This window comes from Trichomycterus rosablanca, chromosome 16 (genome assembly GCF_030014385.1).
Source record: "Trichomycterus rosablanca isolate fTriRos1 chromosome 16, fTriRos1.hap1, whole genome shotgun sequence".
Lineage (NCBI taxonomy): Eukaryota > Metazoa > Chordata > Actinopteri > Siluriformes > Trichomycteridae > Trichomycterus > Trichomycterus rosablanca.
This window is the reverse complement of record NC_086003.1, coordinates 1,442,281-1,464,573: the sequence shown is the minus strand read 5'-3', so window position 1 is coordinate 1,464,573 and position 22,293 is coordinate 1,442,281. Positions and strand designations below refer to the sequence as shown.

The 22,293-nt window shown below is 41.1% G+C and overlaps 1 protein-coding gene across 1 annotated transcript; it reads left to right on the top strand.

Moving 5' to 3' along the window:
* The first annotated feature begins 1,094 nt into the window (after positions 1–1,094).
* On the top strand, positions 1,095–22,055 carry onecut2 (one cut homeobox 2). Its single transcript, XM_063011785.1, has 2 exons — positions 1,095–2,336; positions 21,766–22,055. Exons 1-2 carry the CDS (start codon positions 1,127–1,129, stop codon positions 22,053–22,055), a joined length of 1,500 nt encoding a protein of 499 aa, XP_062867855.1. The 5' UTR covers positions 1,095–1,126.
* The last annotated feature ends 238 nt before the right edge of the window (positions 22,056–22,293 follow it).

Genomic DNA, 22,293 nt, shown 5'->3' with positions numbered 1-22,293 from the left:
CAATTAGTCTTTTAAGATCCTCAGAGAGTTCTTTGCCATGAGGTGCCATGTTGGAACTTTCAGTGACCACTATGAGAGAGTGTGAGAGCTGTACTACTAAATTGAACACACCTGCTCCCTATGCACACCTGAGACCTAGTAACACTAACGAGTCACATGACATTTTGGAGGGAAAATGACAAGCAGTGCTCAATTTTGACATTTAGGGGTGTAGTCTCTTAGGGGTGTACTCACTTTTGTTGCCGGTGGTTTAGACATTAATGGCTGTATATTGAGTTATTTTGAGGGAAGAATAAATTTACACTGTTATATAAGCTGCACACAGACTACTTTTCATTGTGTCAAAGTGTCATTTTGTCAGTGTTGTCCCATGAAAAGATATATTTAAATATCTGCAGAAATGTGAGGGGTGTACTCACTTTTGTGATACACTGTAACTGGATCTGGATTAAAGGGCAGTTGTAGCGTAGTGGAATTGAAAGGTCGCTGGTTCAAGCCCCACCGCTGTAAGTTTGCCACTGTTGGGCCCTTGAGCAAGGCCCTTAACCCTCAATTGCTTAAATAATATGCTGTCACAGTGCTGTAAAAGCGTCTGCTAAATGGATTTGGAGGATTTGACTTCAAAATCCAATTCAAAAAGGATTTGACTTCTCTATATTCTGCACACACAGTAATTTTAATTCTTATTTTGCAGTTGGTTCTTCCTTCAAAAATCCTTCAAAAATTGATGCTGCCTGCAATTGGACTGGAATGTTAAATAGGCGTTTCCTTCAAGACCAACTCATGATGTGATTGGACAACCAAGACGTCCATCAAGAGGAGAACAGAAGCAAAATACACCCCGACCCCGCCCGTTTGCTAGAATCAGGGTTGGCTGCAGCAGAACTAAAGCCGAGCGAATCCTATCGAGAACAGATCCAGCTGCTCGGACAGACTCGGCAGGAGGAGGAGAGGGTCGGACATGGGGAGAGATCAGTGCTGCTGGGCTGCTTAAACCCACCGCGGAGGGATTTTTTATTTATAGGAGAAAAACCGAGAGGCCTTAAGAATTAAAAAGGAGGATTTAAAAAACATTCCGAAGCACGGACAGATAAACAACAGAAGCTTTCTATAATCAATGGACTGAATGAAGACTGCCTACAACGCCTATCGATGCCTGGCCAAGGAGGATCTGGATGCTTTCGCCATGAACCCGGAGATGACAATGGATGGTATGGGCGGCCTGCACGGCGCGCTGAGCGTGAGCGGCCATGATCACGACCTGCTGACCGGACACAGCCTGCACAACCCGCACAACACCAACAGCACCACTTCATCATCATCGGCATCATCGCTGCGGATACACCAGGATCTGGCGTCGCGCTCGGCCATGGTGTCCGGCATGGCGAGCATCCTGGAGGGCGCGGGAGAGTACCGGACCGATCTGAGTCTGCCGCTCCATCACGGGATGAGCATGAGCGTGCCGTGCGACACGTCGCCCCAAGGTATGGGGATGAGCGGCACCTATACCACGCTGACACCTTTGCAACCTTTACCGCCTATTTCTACAGTATCGGACAAGTTCCAGCATCCACACCATCACCATCATCATCATCACCATCACCACCACCACCAGCGGCTCTCGGGCAATGTCAGCGGGAGTTTCACTCTGATGCGCGACGACCGGGCTCTACCGGCCATGAACAACCTATACAGCGCCTACCACAAGGACATGAGCGGCGTGGCGCCGAGTTTGAGCCCGCTCGGGAACGGCTTGGGTCCCGTACACGGCGCGCAGCACGGCTACGGCGCCAACGGCGGCGGCCACGACAAGATGCTGGGCTCCAACTTCGACACGCACGCAGCCATGCTGGCCCGCGGAGACCAGCAGCACCTGACGCGAGGTCTCGGCGGCCCCGTGGCCAGCATGATGCCGCCGCACCTGAACGGAATGCATCCCGGAGCGGCCATGCATCACCCGCACCCGCACGCCCCCATGCTGGCGTGCTCCGGCCGGGACAGGCCGCCTTCCTCCTCTTCCTCCTCCTCCTCCTCCGCGGGGGTGCAGCACCATCAGCAGCAGCCGCAGCAGCACCATCAGCAGCAGCAGCAGCAGCTCGAAGAGATTAACACCAAAGAGGTCGCGCAGCGCATCACCGCCGAGCTCAAGCGCTACAGCATCCCGCAGGCCATCTTTGCCCAGCGTGTGCTGTGCCGCTCGCAGGGAACCCTGTCCGACCTGCTCCGCAACCCCAAGCCCTGGAGTAAACTCAAGTCCGGCCGGGAGACTTTCCGCCGCATGTGGAAGTGGCTGCAGGAGCCCGAGTTCCAGAGGATGTCCGCGCTCAGGCTTGCAGGTAAGAAAGAGATTCATTCTGATTTGTTTTGGGATTTTATTTGGTTACAGCAGTAAAATAACTTTAATCATAATAATACAACCGCACAAAAACACATCATTTTTTATCTCGACCTAAGACCCTTAGACTATTGATCAATAAACACGATCAATATTGATTGACAAACAAGATTGTTTTGTTATCAGGTGTTTTTATAATGTGATTGTTTTCCAAATTTTAATGTGCACAAATAAACTATATAATTATAGTAAAATATATTTACACGAATCTTATTTCCATAACAGTCTCAGATCAATGTCATAGTAATACCATCTTACTTAAAAAAAACTCCAAAACACTATTCACAATCTATTGATCATAAATTCAGTAAAATTTCAATAATTTAGAAAAACAAATGTGTGTTTACACAAATATAATTCCTATAAATGTGCTAAATAAAAACAACCAGTCTACAAAACACCCGATTGTTGTTTGTTGATCTGACTGGACCCTTTGACTCTTGGTCGATTACAGTATTGTCATCAATATTGATCGCCAATAAAGATTGTTTCAAAGTCCAAAAAAAAGATTGATTATTCCAGCTTATTTCACTCTCTTTTTTTTTTCTCAAGAAAGCATATTTTTTAGCCCTAATAAATCACACCAATACAAACATTCAAAACATTCGCATCTATATATATATATATATATATATATATATATATATATATATATTTGCTTTTTAAACTTGAATATATCAGCATTAAAAATGCACTTTTTAATTTAATAATGCTATAGCAAAAATCTTAGTAGTGTTTATAATAACATCCTCATTCTTATGCATGATTTGCATTGCTCGTTGTTGTATCTGTTCAGAAGCATCATTAGAAGCTGTGATTAAAATAAAAGGTTTAACTGATGCTGTGACCGAGTCTCATAAAGGTGTTTTTGTTTGGCAGAGAAAATCGTGTTTTCTTTAATAAAGGTGGTCTGTGATGGGGTTGATGGTGTTGTTGATTCTAAGCTCTGAGGTGAATGTTGAATCTGGACAAGGGGGCGAATCTCTCCCTGCCCAGGGTTGTTGCCCCCTCTAGCGATGGTCAGTGGATTCCCAGCTCACTTTCCTTTGTTCGTTTGCAGCAGAATAAAGGCTGGAGTAAATGTTTTACATGGATCATTTAGATTTAGTTTAAAGAGTGAAGCGTTTGGTTTGTGTTTAATGCTCTCGAATCGATTGATTAGATTTAAAACACCAGACTCATCATGTACTGCTGTAATTGTACCTATAAGTTGCTTGTGAGGATGATTGTCTGGGTCTGGGATTGTTGTTGTATCTAACCTATTAATAATGGTTGTGAGAAATTAAATTGAAATGTATTTATTTGTCTATAAATATATGAGTGCATTATTACTCTGCGATCAGTGTGAATTGAAGTTGGCAACACTTGCAATTATCTATTAATGTGCGCATTAGAATATAATAATATAAACAATATAAATGTGCTGCTCTGTAGGTAAACGTTGGTTATATATTTGCACGAGGAACAAATATTTACAATAAAAGAAGTGGCTGAATATTATTTAAGGAAATAAAGACAGGAATCTGTAAATAAGAATCGAGCTGCATACCAAAACACAGGCAGGTTCACGCTGACAGACGCGGTTTAGGTCGCGTCTTTATATAAATCAAATCTATAACAGCGAATTGGCGCATCATATTTGGCGCATTTTGTAATCTCGTTCTCGCAGATGGCGGTGGGGTCTGGCGCTTTTTTGTGGAGGGTTAGGGGGGTTGGGGGGTTGGGGGGTATTATGTGATGGTGAGGCAGGCAGGGGGAATTGAAAAGAAGCAGCAGAAGATGAATTATTGATAGAAGTGTCCGCGTAACCCCGCAGCCAAAAAGCAAAACAAGACAAAAACCTTCCTGATCTTTTTAACCGGAATAAAATAAGAAGCTTGTGCTGTTTTGGTTCTTGTTCTGAATTTAGCTTTGTTCCATTTCTGTTTCTGAAGGGAAGAATAATGGAGCGTCTGTGCTGTTGTACCGCATTGTGATTGGATATAAATCAAATCAAGCAAAATCCCCAGTGTTTATCCTCACAGTTTTAAATCTTAAACAGGGTTCATGGCAAAATTCTCTTCAGAGATTTAAAAAGCCTGTTTTAAATAAGAATCAAAATTAGAACATTTTTAAATATCAATTAAGATACTTTTAGGTAAATCAGGTCTGTATAACTGATATGATATAGCACATCACATGTTTTACCTTGTGCTTTGATCCAGGACAGGATGTATAGCATGATATCCAGCATGATCATGTTGTTTGATGAACAGAACACATTAATTAAACTATAAACTTGTTTCCAAAACGATTAGTAATAATCTCAGACTAAAACAATATACTATTAATAGCAAATTAATTTTAAGACAAGGTTTGATCTATGCATGTGAAGACTTTTATTGATTTTTAATATACATTTACAGAAAAGAGTGAAAAATCAACCAGCTTGGTAGAAACAAAACGTACATTATAATGTTAATGTCTCACTTGCAAATGTGAGTAGAGCTGGTAACATAATTTACATTAACAGAGCAATACAATGCAATATATCCCAGTTTGTTATAAGGTAGCATACCAGTATACCAGTAAATCAGATTAGCATGGTAGTCATCAGAAAAATGATTGATTATATTGGATAACGTGAGCTTGTCACTATTTAATAGTATAATGCACAATTTACAGTGAATAAGTGTAATTTAAGTGTGATTTTAATAGTAAAGTAATTATAATATTGAGGTATTATAGTGTAAACAATAGAAGAGTGTGTGTCAGCTCTAGAACTGCAGGTCCAGTGCTCACTGTACAATGTTTTCACTCTCGTGTTGGCTTTTAGTTTTGGCTAGTTATGACACGGCTGTCTCAAACAAATCTGTTGTAGCTGAACAGCTCTAGATCGATGGGGGTAATCTCTAAAAGATTAAAAGGGCATTAATGTTGGCAACAATAACATAAACGTGTGGATGGCATTGATCTGGAACCGGATACCGGACTCATTCCGGTAAAGCTGACGGATGGGGGATTTTTTTTCTCCAGTAGCCTTCCCTGACTGACTCCATGTAGCCTAAAATATCCTCCCATCAGGTCCGTTCTGGGGTTTAGTGGATGGTGTGATTGTTTAAAAATGATGTTTGATCCAAGGCTGCTCAATTCAAGAGCTCAGGGTTGCCAGATTTGAAACTAGAGCTGAAAAAGTGAGCTGCAGAGAGGGGAGTGTTAGAATAACAGTTATTTATTACTAAACAAAGTATTTTATAATAGCTGTTAGGTCAGATTTGTTTTTATTAAAGGACAATGTTAAGTATCCTTATCTGTTACTGAGTGACTTTAAAATACTGTTTAAAGGGTCATTGTTTAGCCACAGAAATAACAAGGACTGTCAGGGGTATCAGAAAAAATGAGAGGATATTTATTCGGGCATTCCGGTAACATAAAAGTCTCAAAAGTCTCAAATGCTGAAGTTCTATCAAATACAGGGTAAAATAAAGGAGACAAGGAACAAAAACTAGTAATAGAGACATTGATTCTGGCATTCTGCGGTAATTTGGTGTCTGATTAGGAACCACAGAATGAAATGAGAATAGTAAAACATGATTTTAACCACACTTTAATATTACAGTAAATAACAACTACATAATTAGATTAATTAGACTTAAATAAAAATACTGTACATTTCATAAATAGTCAGGTCACTTTCAGTGAATTTCCTAGTATTTTTCCAGGTTAAGACTATAATGGGTTTTAGGGGCATTTTAGACCAAACCTTTTACTCATCTTGCTTTGCTTCAGCACTAACCTCAAAATCAGGTGCGTTAGAGCAAGAAACACCAATACACTGTATAAAAATGTCATTCTTATGTACACATTACAAAATAAGATCCCATTAGATGTCTAATGATGTAGCATAACATGACTAAATCACTGCAGGTTCAATTTGGAAAGCAGGATTAAATATAAATATAAATACATGTTATATACAAATTATAAATAATACTCATGATTGTGATTAGAAATACTTAGTGCTTATAATTATGTATGTCTCAGTAAATATGTATGAATTAATTACAGAATGATACCACACAGTTAAACGTTTATTTATCTTCATATGAAAACAGATATTGTGCAAAAACGTGACAAAACCCTGTAGTTGTTTTTACAGAACTGTAAGCAATCCCCACACGCCATCAGATAATAAATGTCTTTACAGTTTAGTAAGGGGTTTTTCTTTAATTACATACTACACATTATATGATTGTTTACAAAAGTATTCAAATAATTTGCTAAACTAAATAATGGCACATGTTCCTGTTTTAGATTAAAACAGTATTAAACTACATACATTCATCTTGGCTATTTATAAAATGTCACATATGCGAATATAAATGTAGGTAAGTCTGTAATTAAAAGTGTTTTATTATTTATTTTAAGATTGATTACGTTAAGTTCCTACTAGAATTAAGTACTGAATCTTCTCAGAAGCTTCAGCTTTTCTCTTTATCTCTAAAACACTGGACAAACAGTGGTGTTCTGATAGTGGGATGATGGTCAACATACGCAACACTGGAGCAAAGAGCAAAAGCTTTTGGTCTTTCAGCTGATTAAAAAAACTCCAGCCGTGTTGCGGCCAGTAAACAGACTGAAATGCTGTGAGTTTTGAGTTTTGCTCTCTGAATTGAGGGTTTGTGTGAAGGATCCGTTTGAAGACTCACATCTTTCTTAGTCTTACATCAGTCTGAGAGCGAGCCAGACTTTATTCTGGGTTTAAGAGTTAATAATGTCATGTCATAGTGCCGTCCGTCTGTCTCGGTCTGCCTCCCACTTCACTGCACTTTTACTTGTTTGAGCTTCGCAGACACAACCTGAATTACTTCGAATTTAAATATCTGTGCAGCTCAATAAACTATTCATCTTTTTAGTTGCTATGATGTGGCTGACTAAGAAAATGTGCTCATGTAAAACAATATTCAAAAGGTTTGAGTAAAATACATTTACTGTATGTCCTTACGTAGGTTAAGCTCCTCTCTTACATTAGAATCACGTATTTGCAATTTATGATGAAATGTACAGTCAGTAAGGCTCCACATCTGTGGACAATAAATCTTAAACAAAGTATTATGATTGTGAGTTACACAGTATTATGCGTCAGTAGGACAGCAGGACTGGAGCAGGACTTGAAAATAAGCTTTGAATATACACACGTTAACAATGCCCAGTATTTCACACCCATTGTATGAAATATTTAAATGAGATTTTGCTCATTTTTAAAGACACGTCTCTATTTGAGGCTGTAAGAAATTTAGTTTAGCCATTTTCTACCAGCCCCAGTAAATTAGAAACTTGGAGTTGTTTGTGTATTTTACAAAGAGGTAAAAACTGTAATTATGTCACATCACTGCAATTAACATGAAGTAACATAAATATTACATACATGGAAAATTCGTTCAGATCCGATGTTTAATTTTATTATTAAATTCCATTTTATTTAAGTATAATGTCAAATGAGTACATAGGTAAACACGATTACCAGAGTTACAAGTGAGCTTTGTTGAAATTGGCCAATTAGCTGTATGTAACATGTATGTAACTATTAACATTACTCATTATAGTAAATTAGTGATGCCAAATCTGTTTATGCTTTAAAACAAACTAATTTTATTGTAAAGATTTAGTGCTACATGTTTGTGTCCTTATTTTGCACTGAATTTGTGCAGCTAATGCTGTGAACGATGGATGGATGGATGGATGGATGGATGGATGGATGGGTGGGTGGGTGGATGGATGGATGGATGGATGGATGGATGGATGGATGGATGGATGGATGGATAATAGATAGATAGATAGATAGATAGATAGATAGATAGATAGATAGATAGATAGATAGATAGATAGATAGATAGATAGATAGATAGATAGATAGATAGATAGATAGAGCTTATTTTACAGATATAAGTATACAAACACACGGTATTTTACAGATATTGGATAGCTGTAGCAAGTCCACCATGCAAGTAGGATTAAATAAATGGATGAATAAATGAATAAACATTTGAATGTGCAGATGTGTAAATATGTAAATGAATGAATGTGCAGGATGATGTAGTTTCAAGTATACAGTTAAAATTACAGTTTCCAGTATATAGTTTCAAGTATGAAACGGTTTCAGGTATAAATATATAATAATAATAATAAAGTGACGAGTATTATTGCACCTTGAGATGGGCTAGTAGAAACACGTATGTACATATACTGTATATACACATACGTAAACATATATACGTGTACACATAGATATAATACATACAGTACATACATATACAAGATATACATACACATACAAATGCATGTGTATGAATATACATAAGATATATTTATTGTATTACTAATTTATTACTAGTGAACCCTATGAACTAGTGAACACCATGTAAAACAGCTAATAGTTAACAGCATTTTTTAATACAGAGTAAAATAATTAAGATTATTTTATAGTCATTATCGTACCCCATGTGTTTTACTGACACGACATGAGATTATTTAATCACAGGCCGCATTGTTACATCACAGTGTGACCGAGTGCACTGATTGGCTGTATCTACACTGATCGATAACTCTGGCTGCAAACAAACCTTTGTACTGCTGATGTCATCAGTGGCTGCCCCGACATGTCAGCGTGTGTGTGTGTGATCCCTCAGGACGAACTTTCAGACTTCCCGTTATCCATCTGATTAGTGAGAAATGTGTGAGCCCAGCACCGGCGGTATCAGCCTAACTCTCAGATCAGGTGATCTTTCATTCTGCTGCCAAAGCACATGGGGGATTAGAGAGTGGTGGCGAAAGAAAGCTGATACGCAACCCAGCTCCCAATCTTAGAGGGACTGTCCAGTCTCTTACAAGCAAATAATCCTATTTCATTACCTTTGTGTTGTAATAATGCACCTAAGCAAATCCTATACCAAGACCAAGAAACGATCCTTCCTTCTGATTGGCTGGCACATGTGTGGCAAACTTGCTCATGCATCAATGTTCCACAACAGTCATAATAAATTCATGCCTTTAAACTGAAATTAACTGAAGCAAACGTTGTGGATTTTAACTTTGTCTGAATTTATATGATTGAAAGATGCAAAGGCAGCAAAGCACAAAGGAACAAGCAGAACAGAAATAAGAGCAAGATTTAAAAGTGCAAGAAATGAATGTAATAAAAGAGGCGAAGCATTAACATATAATAATTATCTAATAAACATTAACACAAAACACAAGAGTTGTGTGTTTATTCTCTTTAGCTTTTATTTTGTTTATTAGGCTAACACTTTGTACGATTAATACACCAATGTAGATTTACAAGCAGGCAGGTCAGTTATAGGGGGTGTGTTCGAAAACCTAGATGCCTTAAAATGCTGCCTAGTAAGTCACCTTAAATCTGAATGGTATTTTGACAGAATAACGAGGGAGCGTCCGACGCTGCCTTAACGGTGAAGGCAATCCCAGCATTCAGTGCGGCATGTCTTTTCTCAAAGAAAAATAATTGTATAAACGTGCACAAGTGTTTTTATTTGCAAATTCGGGGCTTGTCAGCAAATTTAACCGTTAGTTAGTTAGTTGACATGCTGGTGCGTTGTGCCACCTCGTCCCATTGGCTTGAATGGCATGAGGCTAACTGTGTTAGCTTAGTTAGCGAAAACTGATGGAATCGCTGTCTAAGTAGCACGTTTGACAGCAAGGCAGCTCAGTAGGTTTTCGAACACACCCAAGGACACACAAGTCTTGCTGAGGAAATAGGAGTCTGTTTGAAATGAGATGTTTGTGAAGTACCATGGTTTGAAATACTGTGGGATTGTGGTAGGCCCTCGTAAATAACAATTGGACCCCCATTTCCTTCACTTCACCCCCATTAGTTAGCTAAACTATAACTTCAGGCAAAACTTAGAGACTAGCTGATGTTAGCATTTAACAATATGCAGCCGACACAATCTAATTCAGACACTCATTAAGCAATAAAGTGGATTAAACAAGCCAGATAGCTGCTCACATTAACATGAAGACACGACCAGTAATGGAAGTGAAGGCAGGCAGACGAGATGAGAAATGGTACGGTCCATTTTAGGGGTGTCTGAAATCGTATTCTTAATTCTGCTCTGCCTGGCACTGATATTTTCCTTAAATGTAAAAAATCTGAGGCAGTTTAGGTTGTGAGTGGCACACAAACTGGGCTCAGACTTCACCTCCAGACACAGTCAGTATGACTAAAGTCTACATGGGTTTGTACCTGGTACTCTAGTTTTTACCGTGTTTACTGTATGCTGTACAGTATAAATTATACCACAGACCCTAGACACAACATGGTGATGGAGCCGAATTGCTCGTCAGTTTCACTCTACACAGAATAACTACACGTACGGCACATATTCAGTCTGTAGATGTTCTCCTGAAAAGTGATGGTGTTGCTTTATATTCAGCGTTTCTTCTCTCTCAGCATCTCTCACTCACGATCTCAAGTGCCTGAGCTGCACATTAAGAGCATCCGCATATGCACAATATGACACAGCTAAGTGCAAGGCTGTAATATAATGCATTTACCAAGTCCTTTTACTCCCACTCACACACACACACATACACACACACACAGCGCTGTAAGAGTGGATGATGTCCCAGTCAGATGGTGGTGATATGATATCTTCTAACACAGCTAGGAAGCCTTACTAGAGTATAACGAACGGGACATTATATTCTTAAACCGTGTACGTAGGTGTGTAGCTCAGTGCTTCAACCTTTTTTGGCTAATGACAAACAGTTAAAGGTCTGGAAAATATTTACCTCCCCATTCTATTCCCGATTGCTGTTGTAACAGCATCCACGCCTCTGGAAAAACCTTTCCACTAGATTCTGGAACATGATACTGGGATCAGTGAGCTCAGGTACTGATGCTGGAGGTTCTAGTTCATCTGTAGGGTGCTGGATGGGGTTGCTTGCTTTGGGACAGATGATACGGCTTTGTTTATCACTTTATTGAATGTGCTTTCACTGCTCCAGAGTCCAGTAGAGGTATGCCTTTGTCATAGACTACCCACATTGTAATGGTAATCACTTAAGCTCTTGTAATTAAATAGCTCTAGCGCCGATATATTGTAAGAGAAAGTTTGTAGCTCAGTAGTGAATGTTCCAACCCAACCCAATGCTGCTAGACATCTCCACTCCACAATAGGGACGATAGCATGGACATGTGCCTGATCTGAAGCAATGAAGGTGTATGTAAGTCCATACTGACCCGTATTTCAGCAGTGTGTGTGTGTGTGTGTGTGTGTGTGTGGATCACTGGTCTGTTATGTGAAGGTTTCACTCATCAAGGAAACATCATTGCTGCTCATGTTTTGTGGTGAAATATTGATTGCCGGGCCCCCCTTTCCATTCCATCCAACACCAATTACTCACACACACACACACACACACACACACACACACACATGTAGGATACGCAGGACTGAGTATTGTATAGCTTTCATGCAGAACGAGCGTCGCAATCTGAGCTTCGTTTCCCAGTCCCTTATAGAAAATGGAATATAAAAGAAATATCTTACAATATATATATATATATATATATATATATATATATATATATAATACACTTATATATGTATTATACACTTTGTAGCCGAAAGTATGTGGACACTCGCTCACTTTCTTAACCGCTTATCCAATCCCGCTGTATCCCAGCTTTTCAATGGCCGCAAGGCACACAGTAACACCCTGGATGGGGCGCCAGTCCATCGTAGGGCAGACACACATACACACACACACACACACACACACACTCATTCACCTATAGGGCAATTCAGTGTCTCCAGTTAACCTGACTGCATGTTTTTGGACTGTGGTAGGAAACCCACACAGACACAGGGAGAACATGCAAACTCCACACAGAAAGGACCCAGACCGCCCTGCCTGGAGATCAAACCCAGGACCTTCTTGCTGTGAGGCAACAGTGCCAGCGTGCCGAGTATGCGGGCACCTTTTTCTAATTATTAAGTGTTTAAAATCAAGTGTATAAAATCCTGCTTTATCGTATACAAATAAATGTAGTATTGTTCCAGACCAGACCGGTGTTGAGTGAAGCTGTATTCAATCCTTTTTGGAGAACCAATAGAAGGTTTTATTGACGTTAACATTAATATTACTGGCACCCAGGTGGCACAGCGGGATATTCCGCTAGCACGCCAGCACCGAGATTCTGAACTCCACGGTTCGAAACTCGGCATTGCCACCGGTCGCCTGGACATAATTGGCAGTGCCTGCAGCAGATACTAATTGGCCACCGTATCTGCAGTGTGGGGGCCGGACTATGTGTGGGTGGGTGGGTCTTCATACGCTGTGTAAGGACCCTGATTGGCGGAAGAGACGCCCGTGCAGAATGCAGGACGAGAAGAGGAGGGCTGCACACGTGTCGGAAGAGGCGTGTACAGCGACGTGCTCTCCTCGGATGCAATCGGGAGGAAAATGAGGAGAAAATGCATTAAAAATAAATAAATAAATACAAAAAAAATATATTAATATGACTTATATGATTAGTGAGGGTTTTATAAAAATATTCTACTAAAAGTGGAAGTGATGGCATTGTGCTCGTCCAGAGAAACCAGAGAAATCAGAACGTCTGGCTTGTCTTGTGTGATGGGTCTGTAGCATCCTGGTCAGCGCCGTCTATAAATAGCGTGTAACGATTGCACTATTAGCTATTAGCTTCCCTTGCATACTTTATTAGCTATTAAGCCATCGACTATTGGTTTAATTGGCATTTCGGTTTCGCCTGAGCCGTTCCTCCGAAGCTTAAGTCGGGGGTCTGCTGTCTGTCTTTCTGTCTGTCTGAAATGAGCATCCGTTTTGTCAATGCCCCGTCTCTTTGACCCGTCTCTGTCTGGAGTAAACATTAGGCTTACAGGAGGAAACAAATGGAGACGGAGCCGCGTCTTCTCAGCGTGTGCCGGTTAGACTGCATCTCCATGTATAATTCAGTAGCACTCGCTGACGGCTTGTGTTCCTCCAGACCAGGCATTTTATCCTGAGAGGATTCTGCTGCTGCACAAACACAAACAATAGGTTATATATACAAAAATACAGAAAAAATAATATACATTTATAAAATAATGCTTTCTATTACAACACAAGAAACAGAAGAGCTTGATTCTGCATCATAACATTTAATGATTTTACCACTGTGGGATGTTTTTGCAGGGAAGCCCATCTAACCGTGTATCGAGCGCTGTAGGGAAAAGTGCTGTTCTGTTTCATTTCATTCCACTCACGTCTGCCGGTGACATTATTTACTCCATCGGTCATAAGTAATGTTTAGTTTTTTGTTCACTGACATTAAATGTTCTAAATTCATACAATGTAAAGAAAAAACAAGCTATACAAGATGCCAGTCCATTACAGGGCACCACACACGTACCCACACTCCTAAAATGTGATTTGGAGCAGCCAATCCATCTTCTGCATAGTAGGAAACTGAAATGCTGAATCGTTTTCCGTATATTTAGAAGCAATAATGATAGATTGGAAATAAACAAGAAGAATATAAATGCATGTTGATTTATTGTACACTATATGCAGGCAGCGGTAGCCTAGTGGGTTAGCAACTGGAAGGCTGTGGGTTTCAATCCACTGTTGGGCTCTTAAACAAGACTCTTGACCTCTCGGCTCCAGGGGAAGGTGGTACATGCGGAAAAAGAATGTCATCACACTGTAGACGTGTATACTGTATGTATAAATGACAAAAACATTCATACAAGGGATCTTCACTTTTTTAAACTCTATTTATTCATCACTTTTCTACACAGTCGCCTTCCGCAAAATATATTTTATTTATGCATTTTTTCCCTTTTTCTCCCTTTTAGTCACGTCCAGTTGCCCAATTGCGTCATGCTTCCTTTCCACCAATGCCGATCCTCGCTCTGATTGAGGAGAACGAAGCTAACCCCTATATGAACAACAGGCCAATCGTTGTTCATGTGGCCGCTCAGCCCAGCCGGATGGCAGAGCTGATACTCGATACGATGTATTCGAGATCCCAGCTCTGGTGTTCAACTTTTTAATGCCGTCAGCATCATCATCATCACATGAAAATCTTCTTCCCCTTAAAGCTTCTTTGAGCGTCCAAAAAGGTGGAAATCAGATGGAGCTAAATCTGGACTGTCTCTCAGACACGAGCGATTACTCCTCCTCCCACCCTCACTGCTTATAACCAAAAAATAAAAATAGTAGTAGTATTAAATTACTTAATAATATTAATATTATTAAGTTATATCAGAAGAATACAATAGAATGATAGAATTGAATGCTAATTACACACTTTTCTGTATTGATGTACATCAGGCCCTCAAAGAAGCATTAGAAAACAGTGCAGAAGTGGTTCAGTGGTTAAGGTACTGGACCAGTAACCAGAAGGCCACTGGTTCTAGCCCTACCACAACCAGGTTGCCACTGGTTTGGCCCCTGAGCGAGGCTGCTGTTGTACTACTATTAGCTCCAATTCCAATATATAAATATACAATTTTCCGACCACCCCTCTGCCACCCATATTTCTACAGTTCTATTTTACATGAAGCGCATGTTAGAGCTGCTGTGATGGACTGGTATTCCGGCTGTGCTTTACTTTGTTCCCAGTGTTCCCAATACAGATGCCAATCCAGACACTGATGTGGGAAAAGTCTGTTACTAAAGATAAACGAGAATGTAATAAATAAATGATGAACTGTTCGGGTTAAGGGGAGGTTAGCATGCGTACGTTTGTGTTGCTCACGTTTTATCCTTTTTTATAACTTGTTTATCGCTCGTTTGCATTTGTACAGTTTTTCTTTGCGTAGGTTCGTCACAGCAAATGTGTCAGAATAAACGTGGAACCAGTTAGCGGTCACCTTCATTTTGCGCATCTGATTCGATTAATTATGCCGGTCCTGATGAGCTGACTGATCCGTTCTTGCTAGCCTCTGCAGGCCAGTGTTCCTCCCGGACGTGAGTTTGATGCCCTTACTGTAGACGCCCAACATCGATTTACATTTGGCAGAGCAGAAAAATAAACCCGGAGAGACGGGGAAGCTCCTGCTCATTTGATGAAAGGCCAGGGAAACCTAACGGTATTGATTAGAACGATCGATTTAACCCTTACCCTGTTTGAAAAGCCCCAAAGTTTTCACCCCCCCCACTGTGGAAATGCCAAATCCCTTCTAACAGTAGTTTCACTTTTAGTTCGGACGGGAACTTGATGAGCATCGTTGATGATTCCGTTATCGTGAATCACAGTTTGAGCCCCTTGAAACCAGGCAGATACACAGAGACGAACTAAACAAATAATAGAATAAATGAATTAAACAAACAGAAATAGCAAACTGGAGTTTATTTGTGATCAGTGTGTTTAAGATAATTCAATAATTCATGCATCGCTTAGTTCTCAGCATGATTGTGTTCAATCCTGTACCAGACAGAGCACCAATACACCTTAGACACAACTTGTTTGGGCCGATCCACCTTCTGCAATTACGAGAGGTGGATACGGAGGATCCCCAAGCACCCAGAAGCACCCAGAAGGAATCTGCACAGATTCATGTAGAACATTAAACTTTATTATAGTAGTAGGTGTAACTAAGTGATGATATGGCGGTGTATGGGTGTGTTTTTGCCTTTTTCCCAGAGTTTCTGGTTAGGATTTGGACCCACTGTGACTCAGATCTGATAATAATATTAATAATTTGTGATTCAAAAATGTTAAAAGTAAATTTGATTTATCTATTTATTCTATTACTTGCTTTTATTTATTTCAGATAAGACAGGTGTATCAGATGTGTTAGAGCAGTGGTCCCCAACCACCGGGCCACGGACCAGTACCGGTGTGCCATTTATTACCAGGCTGCACAGAAAGAATAAATAATTAGGGATGAAAACACTGCTTCAATTTCCAACACACTTTAAGGGTTATTGTCTCCTATCACCACTAGGTGGGAGTGTCTCGTCGCAGCGAAAAACGCTCAGGTTTCCCATCATTTGTGAGCAGTACAGTTATTATATTTTAAATCCTCCCATCCCTGCCGGTCCATGAAATTATATCTTATATATATCCGTGCTGCAAAAAAGTTTGGGGATCACTGTGTTAGAACGACAACAGGTACACAGGACAGGAATATTTATGACCAGAGTGTTTTCCTGTTAGAACAAGGGTTCCTAAACTGTTTTTAGTCTTATGCTGATGATGGTCCTCAGTACTCAGGTTTCTGTGTATGGACGGGAACGAGCTATGAGTCAATGCTGCTCCCTACTGGTCAATAACCTAACAGCGTTTGTGGATTGTGCGACTTGCAAGCCACAAAATATTAATCTATGAATAAAGATAACTATGGATAGAAATTCGTCATTATTAAGAGATATTATTTTATTAGTTTATTGACAAATATTTGTTTTTAATTCATTATTTCATGTTTTTAGTTCATCCAGAATTTCTACATGATTTATAGTGAGATAAAAGGATGTTAGAGATGTTAGAGATGTTAGAGAAACTGATCTAAGCACATTAGGTTTAGGACGGGAATATCATTCTCATACTGATGCATTTTATTGATGTTAAAAAGTCATTTTGACATAAATATTTTAAACCAGATTAAAATGCTGATGCGCTGAACATTTCCAGATGAAATTAAAGATGCAGATGCATTTAAAAATTCTAAATCCAGGTTAAAGCTGCAGGTTCAGTATAAATGAGTGGTGCTTTTTCAGTATTTCAGTATTTCAGTATTGTCAGGGTGCATATAGAGCTCTACAGACAGCAGCCATGCACTCCTTAAAGCTATTATAGCGTTTATGCAGCTTTGCATCGGGTATGAATTATACATGCAGTATAGAGACCTGAACATTTCTCTCTATCAAATATTTAGCTGTAACACTGTGGTGTGATGAGGCTGCATGGATGCTGCTCTCTAAATGTCTGCCTGCTTACCTCAGGAAATTTTATAGTATATTATATATAAACACACTAATAAGCCATAACATTAAAACCACCTCCTTGTTTCTGCACTCACTGTCCATGTTATCAGCTCCACTTACCATATAGAAGCACTTTGTAGTTCTACAATTACTGACTGTAGTCCATCTGTTTCTCTGCATGCTTTGTTACCCCCGTTCATGCTGTTCTTCAATGGTCAGGACCCCCACAGGACCCCCACAGAGCAGGTATTATTTGGATGGTGGATCATTCTCAGCACTGCAGTGACACTGACATGGTGGTGGTGTGTTAGTGTGTGTTGTGCTGGTATGGGTGGATCAGACACAGCAGCGCTGCTGGAGTTTTTAAACACCTCACTGTCACTGCTGAACTGAGAATAGTCCACTAACCAAAAATATCCAGCCAACAGCGCCCCGTGGGCAGCGTCCTGTGACCACTGATGAAGGTCTAGAAGATGAGCGACTCAAACAGCAGCAATAGATGAGCGATCGTCTCTGACTTTACATCTACAAGGTGGACCAACTAGGTAGGAGTGTCTAATAGAGTGAACAGTGAGTGGACACGGTATTTTAAAACTCCAGCAGCGCTGCTGTGTCTGATCCACTCATACCAGCTCTGTGGTGGTCCTGTGGGGGTCCTGACCATTGAAGAACAGCATGAAAGGGGGTAACAAAGCATGTAGAGAAATAAATGTACTACAGTCAGTAATTGTAGAACTACAAAGTGCTTCTATATGGTAAGTGGAGCTGATAAAATGGACAGTGAGTGTAGAAACAAGGAGGTGGTTTTAATGTTATGGCTGATCGGTGTATATATTATATTTTAGTTTTGTTGTGTGTCTTATAAAGGGGTGGGGGGGGGGGGGGGTAGGTGTTAGTGTTTATTTGCACCCTAACTCACAATTTCCTCCTAAATGATAGTTTTGTTCTCAATTGCTCACTCAACCTAATTTTTATTGATCTCGCCTGGCCTCGCTTGTGCATACTTAATTCAGAGGAGTAATCAAATGAAATCTTCAGCCGTGTGTGTGTGTGTGTGTGTGGCTACAGATCACATGAAAATAATCGTCTCCATGCTGTAATTGTTGTTATATGTGCTGTACGTCTTGCTTTACATGATTCGGACATTTATTCATTTATAAATAATAATAAACCCCCTAATGAAGCAGAGTTTAGGACAGCACAGGACTGCTTATTATTAAATCAAATGAAATAGACACGTTTATGAAAAGAAATCTTGAAAAGATGCTTTAAAAGGATAAATAAATGGCTTAGTGGGTAGCACTGTCGCCTCACAGCGAGAAGGTCCTGGGTTCGATCCCCAGGCGGGGCGGTCCGGGTCCTGTCCGAGTCTGCATGGGTTTCCTCCGGGAGCTCCGGTTTCCTTCCACAGTCCAAAAACATGCAGTCAGGTTGATTGGAGACACTGAATTGCCCTATAGGTGAATGTGTGTGTGTGTGTGTGTGTGTCCGCCCTGCGATGGGCTGGCGTCCCGTCCAGGGTGTTACTGTGTGCCTTGCGCCCATTGAAAAGCTGGCATAGGCTCCAGCACCCCCCGCGATCCAAATTGGATAAACGGAGAAGAAAATGAATGAATGAATGAATAACATACCATAATAAATCCATTCTTCTGGTAAGGCTTTCACTCCTACTTTGGAGTGTGTCTGTGTTGATATGTTGGATGAGCTGGCCTGGCTCACAATCTTCATTCTATTTCATCCCAGCGGTGTTCGATGCCGTTATGGACCTTGCTTTCTTTCATGCTGGAGGAGAAAAGGGCCTTCCCCAAAGTGTTCCCACATAGTTGGAAGCGTATGATTGTCAAAAATGTCTTGGTATGCTGAAGCATTCTGATTTTCCTTCACTAGAACTAAGGGGTTTAGAGCAACCCCTGAAAAACAACCCCATGGCATCGTCCTTCTTATTTCTGCTTTGAATTCTACACAGGGTCTTACCTGAAACCTAAATATTATTATTATTATTTAATATTTTGAACAGACCTTGAATCGGTTTTGCCTCGGACGCCAAATATGGACAAGACGTTCCAGTAATACGGTACCCAAATGATATCAGCCCTATTTTACTTACAATACTAAAATTAAAGCTCTGATCTTCAGACCCTCGTTCATTCACATTCATACACATTCGTCATGATACCTGCTTGATTAGGTTAGTGCTAAACAGGGGCAGGAGAAAGCACAGGAGGTTGGGGACAAATTTAAATGCCCCATCTGACCTCCCCCACAATGTAATTTGTCAAGTGGGGGGTAAGACACAGAAATAACCTGTCAAGGGAATTTAAAATTCCTACCACTGCTGCCCTGATGCTTTTTACTTTACTGCAGTTTATTAATTTTAACTAACCAGTTTATCCTGGTCAGGATTGCGGTGGGTTAGGCAGTCAATGAACCCATCCTGCTGTGCAATGCTCACTTATCCAGCTGCGATCAGGTTTGCAGTGGGTCCTTCACCGAGCAGCAGACACACATCTACTCGTTTAATCATGTACGTCCAAATCAAAGCAGCCAATCCACCTTCTGTACGTTTTTTATAGGTCTAATTTCAAAACTAATAGGGATTAAAGTACTGAACAGCGTTCACCTTTTCATATAATAGACAAAATTGAGACGCAACACCCGAGGCCCGAGGACTGAACTGATTAGGTTAGCGGTGACCAGGGGAACCATTAATCGAAGAAGCCGGGGACAATAGCAAGGTCCCCAAATTGACGTCTCCTGCAGTCATTTGTCCAGTAAGAGGGGGAAGGGAGGCTGGGGGGTGGTGAACTGACATCTCGGGGGTATTAGAATTTCCTGGCGTTGTAACTAGACCTGGCTTACATTGTGTTGACGGACCACTAAACAAAAGAAAAAGAGTGAGGCATGAGAAGGGTGGCACCATGGCAAAGCTGGTAAACCTGTGTGTCCTGTGTATGTGGGTTTGATCCCTAATCACTGGCTTTACTACATTCTGAAGGTGAACTGCCTTGCTCAAATTGCCCCTAAATACGAGTGGGTAATTGTGTAAGTGTGCAATGTTTTGCAGTGTACTGTTGCCCTGTCCTGGCACCCAGTAATGCCAAGTGGCACCAGGCCCACGGCAGCACCGTCAAGGATAAATCGGTGAATTAAGAAGTGAATACATTAATAAAACCTAGCCTAGTGGTTAAGATACTGGACTAGTAATCAAAAGGTCACTTGTTCAAGCCCCACCAGTGCCAGATTGCCAATGTTGGGCCCTTGAGCAAGGTCCTTAACCCTCAATTTCTATAGACTGTATACTGTCACAGTACTGTAAATCGTTTTGGATAAAAGCGTCTGCTAAATGCTGTAAAAGTATTGGGACACCACTTCTAAACCAAATACGTGTAATAAATCAATTCTATAAAGGGAATTATGCTTATAACCTTGAAGCAACAGTTTAGGGAAGGCCCTTTCCAGTTCCATTCTGACTGTCCCCTATAAAGACATGAAGAAAAGCTCGGTTTAAAGAAACTACACTGGACCGGAATCTCAGTTGAGGCTTTCTTGACCGACATTAGACGAATGCTGTCAAATTTTTTACACAGACACACTTCAAAGCCTTGTGAGAAGCCTTATTAGAAGAGCGGCCGCTGTTCTAGCTGAAAAGATCACACAGAGGTCACTCTATTTTAATATCGCTGGTTTTTGGAATCAGTCGGTCAGGTGTCCAGACACTTTTGGCCGTGTGCTCCTGCTACCAGGTTGAAAGCTCTCATCACACTGCTGTTCTATTTCAGTACCGTTCTGTTGTTTTGATCGTGCCTGCGTTTCCCTCCGGCTGGTACCGACCCGCAGATCGTGTGTTAAAACCTTTTTAAAGTGGCCGCGCCGAGGCCTAAAAATACCCGGCAGCTTCTCCTCGCGCCTACTGGATCGTTTGACGGATCTTAGTAGCCACGGAGGCAATTACCTGAAGGGCAGCACGCTTCTTCTCAGATAATCAAGGCTCCTGGAAGGACCCTGCGAAAATAAGACATTGATTGGGGTTGGTAGCAGCGCGGGGACATCGGGACATAAAGACCAGTGGGCGAGAATTAGAATGGAATAGGGATGGAAAACGTCAAACGGCACGTCTTGGACACCAGGACGTCCAGGACCGCTAAGAGTCAAAGTCAAGTCCAGATCAAGACTAAAGTGAGCTGGCAGAGCTTAGAACCTCATATTACAGGTTATTGGTATAGACTCACAGCCAGATCCCTAAAATCCTCAGAACCTGGGTTTGATCCTCACCTCTAGGTGTCATCCATCCACTGGTGGTGACCATTATAAAGCAGTAATAATAAAAAACGAATAATAAATGATGAATGAATGAGTGTTTGTTTCTGACCGCCCATTAATACACCGTTTTGTCTTTTCTTCTCTCTCTTTTCGTCCCCCTGGCTCTCATGGAGAAGCATGCAAAAGAAAAGAGCAAGACTCCGGCAAGGACAGGGGCAACACACCAAAGAAATCGCGGCTGGTCTTCACCGACCTGCAGCGGAGAACGTTACTGGCCATCTTCAAGGAGAACAAGCGCCCGTCCAAGGAGATGCAGCTGACCATCTCTCAGCAGCTGGGACTGGAACTGACCACCGTTAGCAACTTCTTCATGAACGCGCGCCGACGCAGCCTGGACAAATGGATGGACGAGGGCAGTCCGGGCGGGGCCTCGTCGGCGTCCAGCACTTGTACCAAAGTCTGATTTTTTTCAGAACACAAGGGAGCGAGACGAAGGAGAAAGAAGCGGGAGCCGGGCGCGGGTGCTTGTGCCCCCGGCTGAATGTTTTCCAAAGAATGAAATGGATGTGGGGATGGCAGAGGGGCTGTTTACTGGCTAACGGAGCAAAAATTCATCATCATGTCAACAAATCATCAAAAACTGACCATCAGTTTATTCTTCCATAACAAACCGAGTTTTTGATAACGTCCCAAATATTTCA

What these genes read in the sequence shown, in the direction of transcription:
- onecut2 (XM_063011785.1), top strand. Translation starts at nt 1,127, where the DNA reads ATGAAGACTGCCTACAACGCCTATCGATGCCTGGCCAAGGAGGATCTG. An exon ending in GTCCGCGCTCAGGCTTGCAG is followed by an intron (nt 2,337 to 21,765) that starts GTAAGAAAGAGA and finishes GCTCTCATGGAG; the next exon opens with AAGCATGCAAAAGAAAAGAG.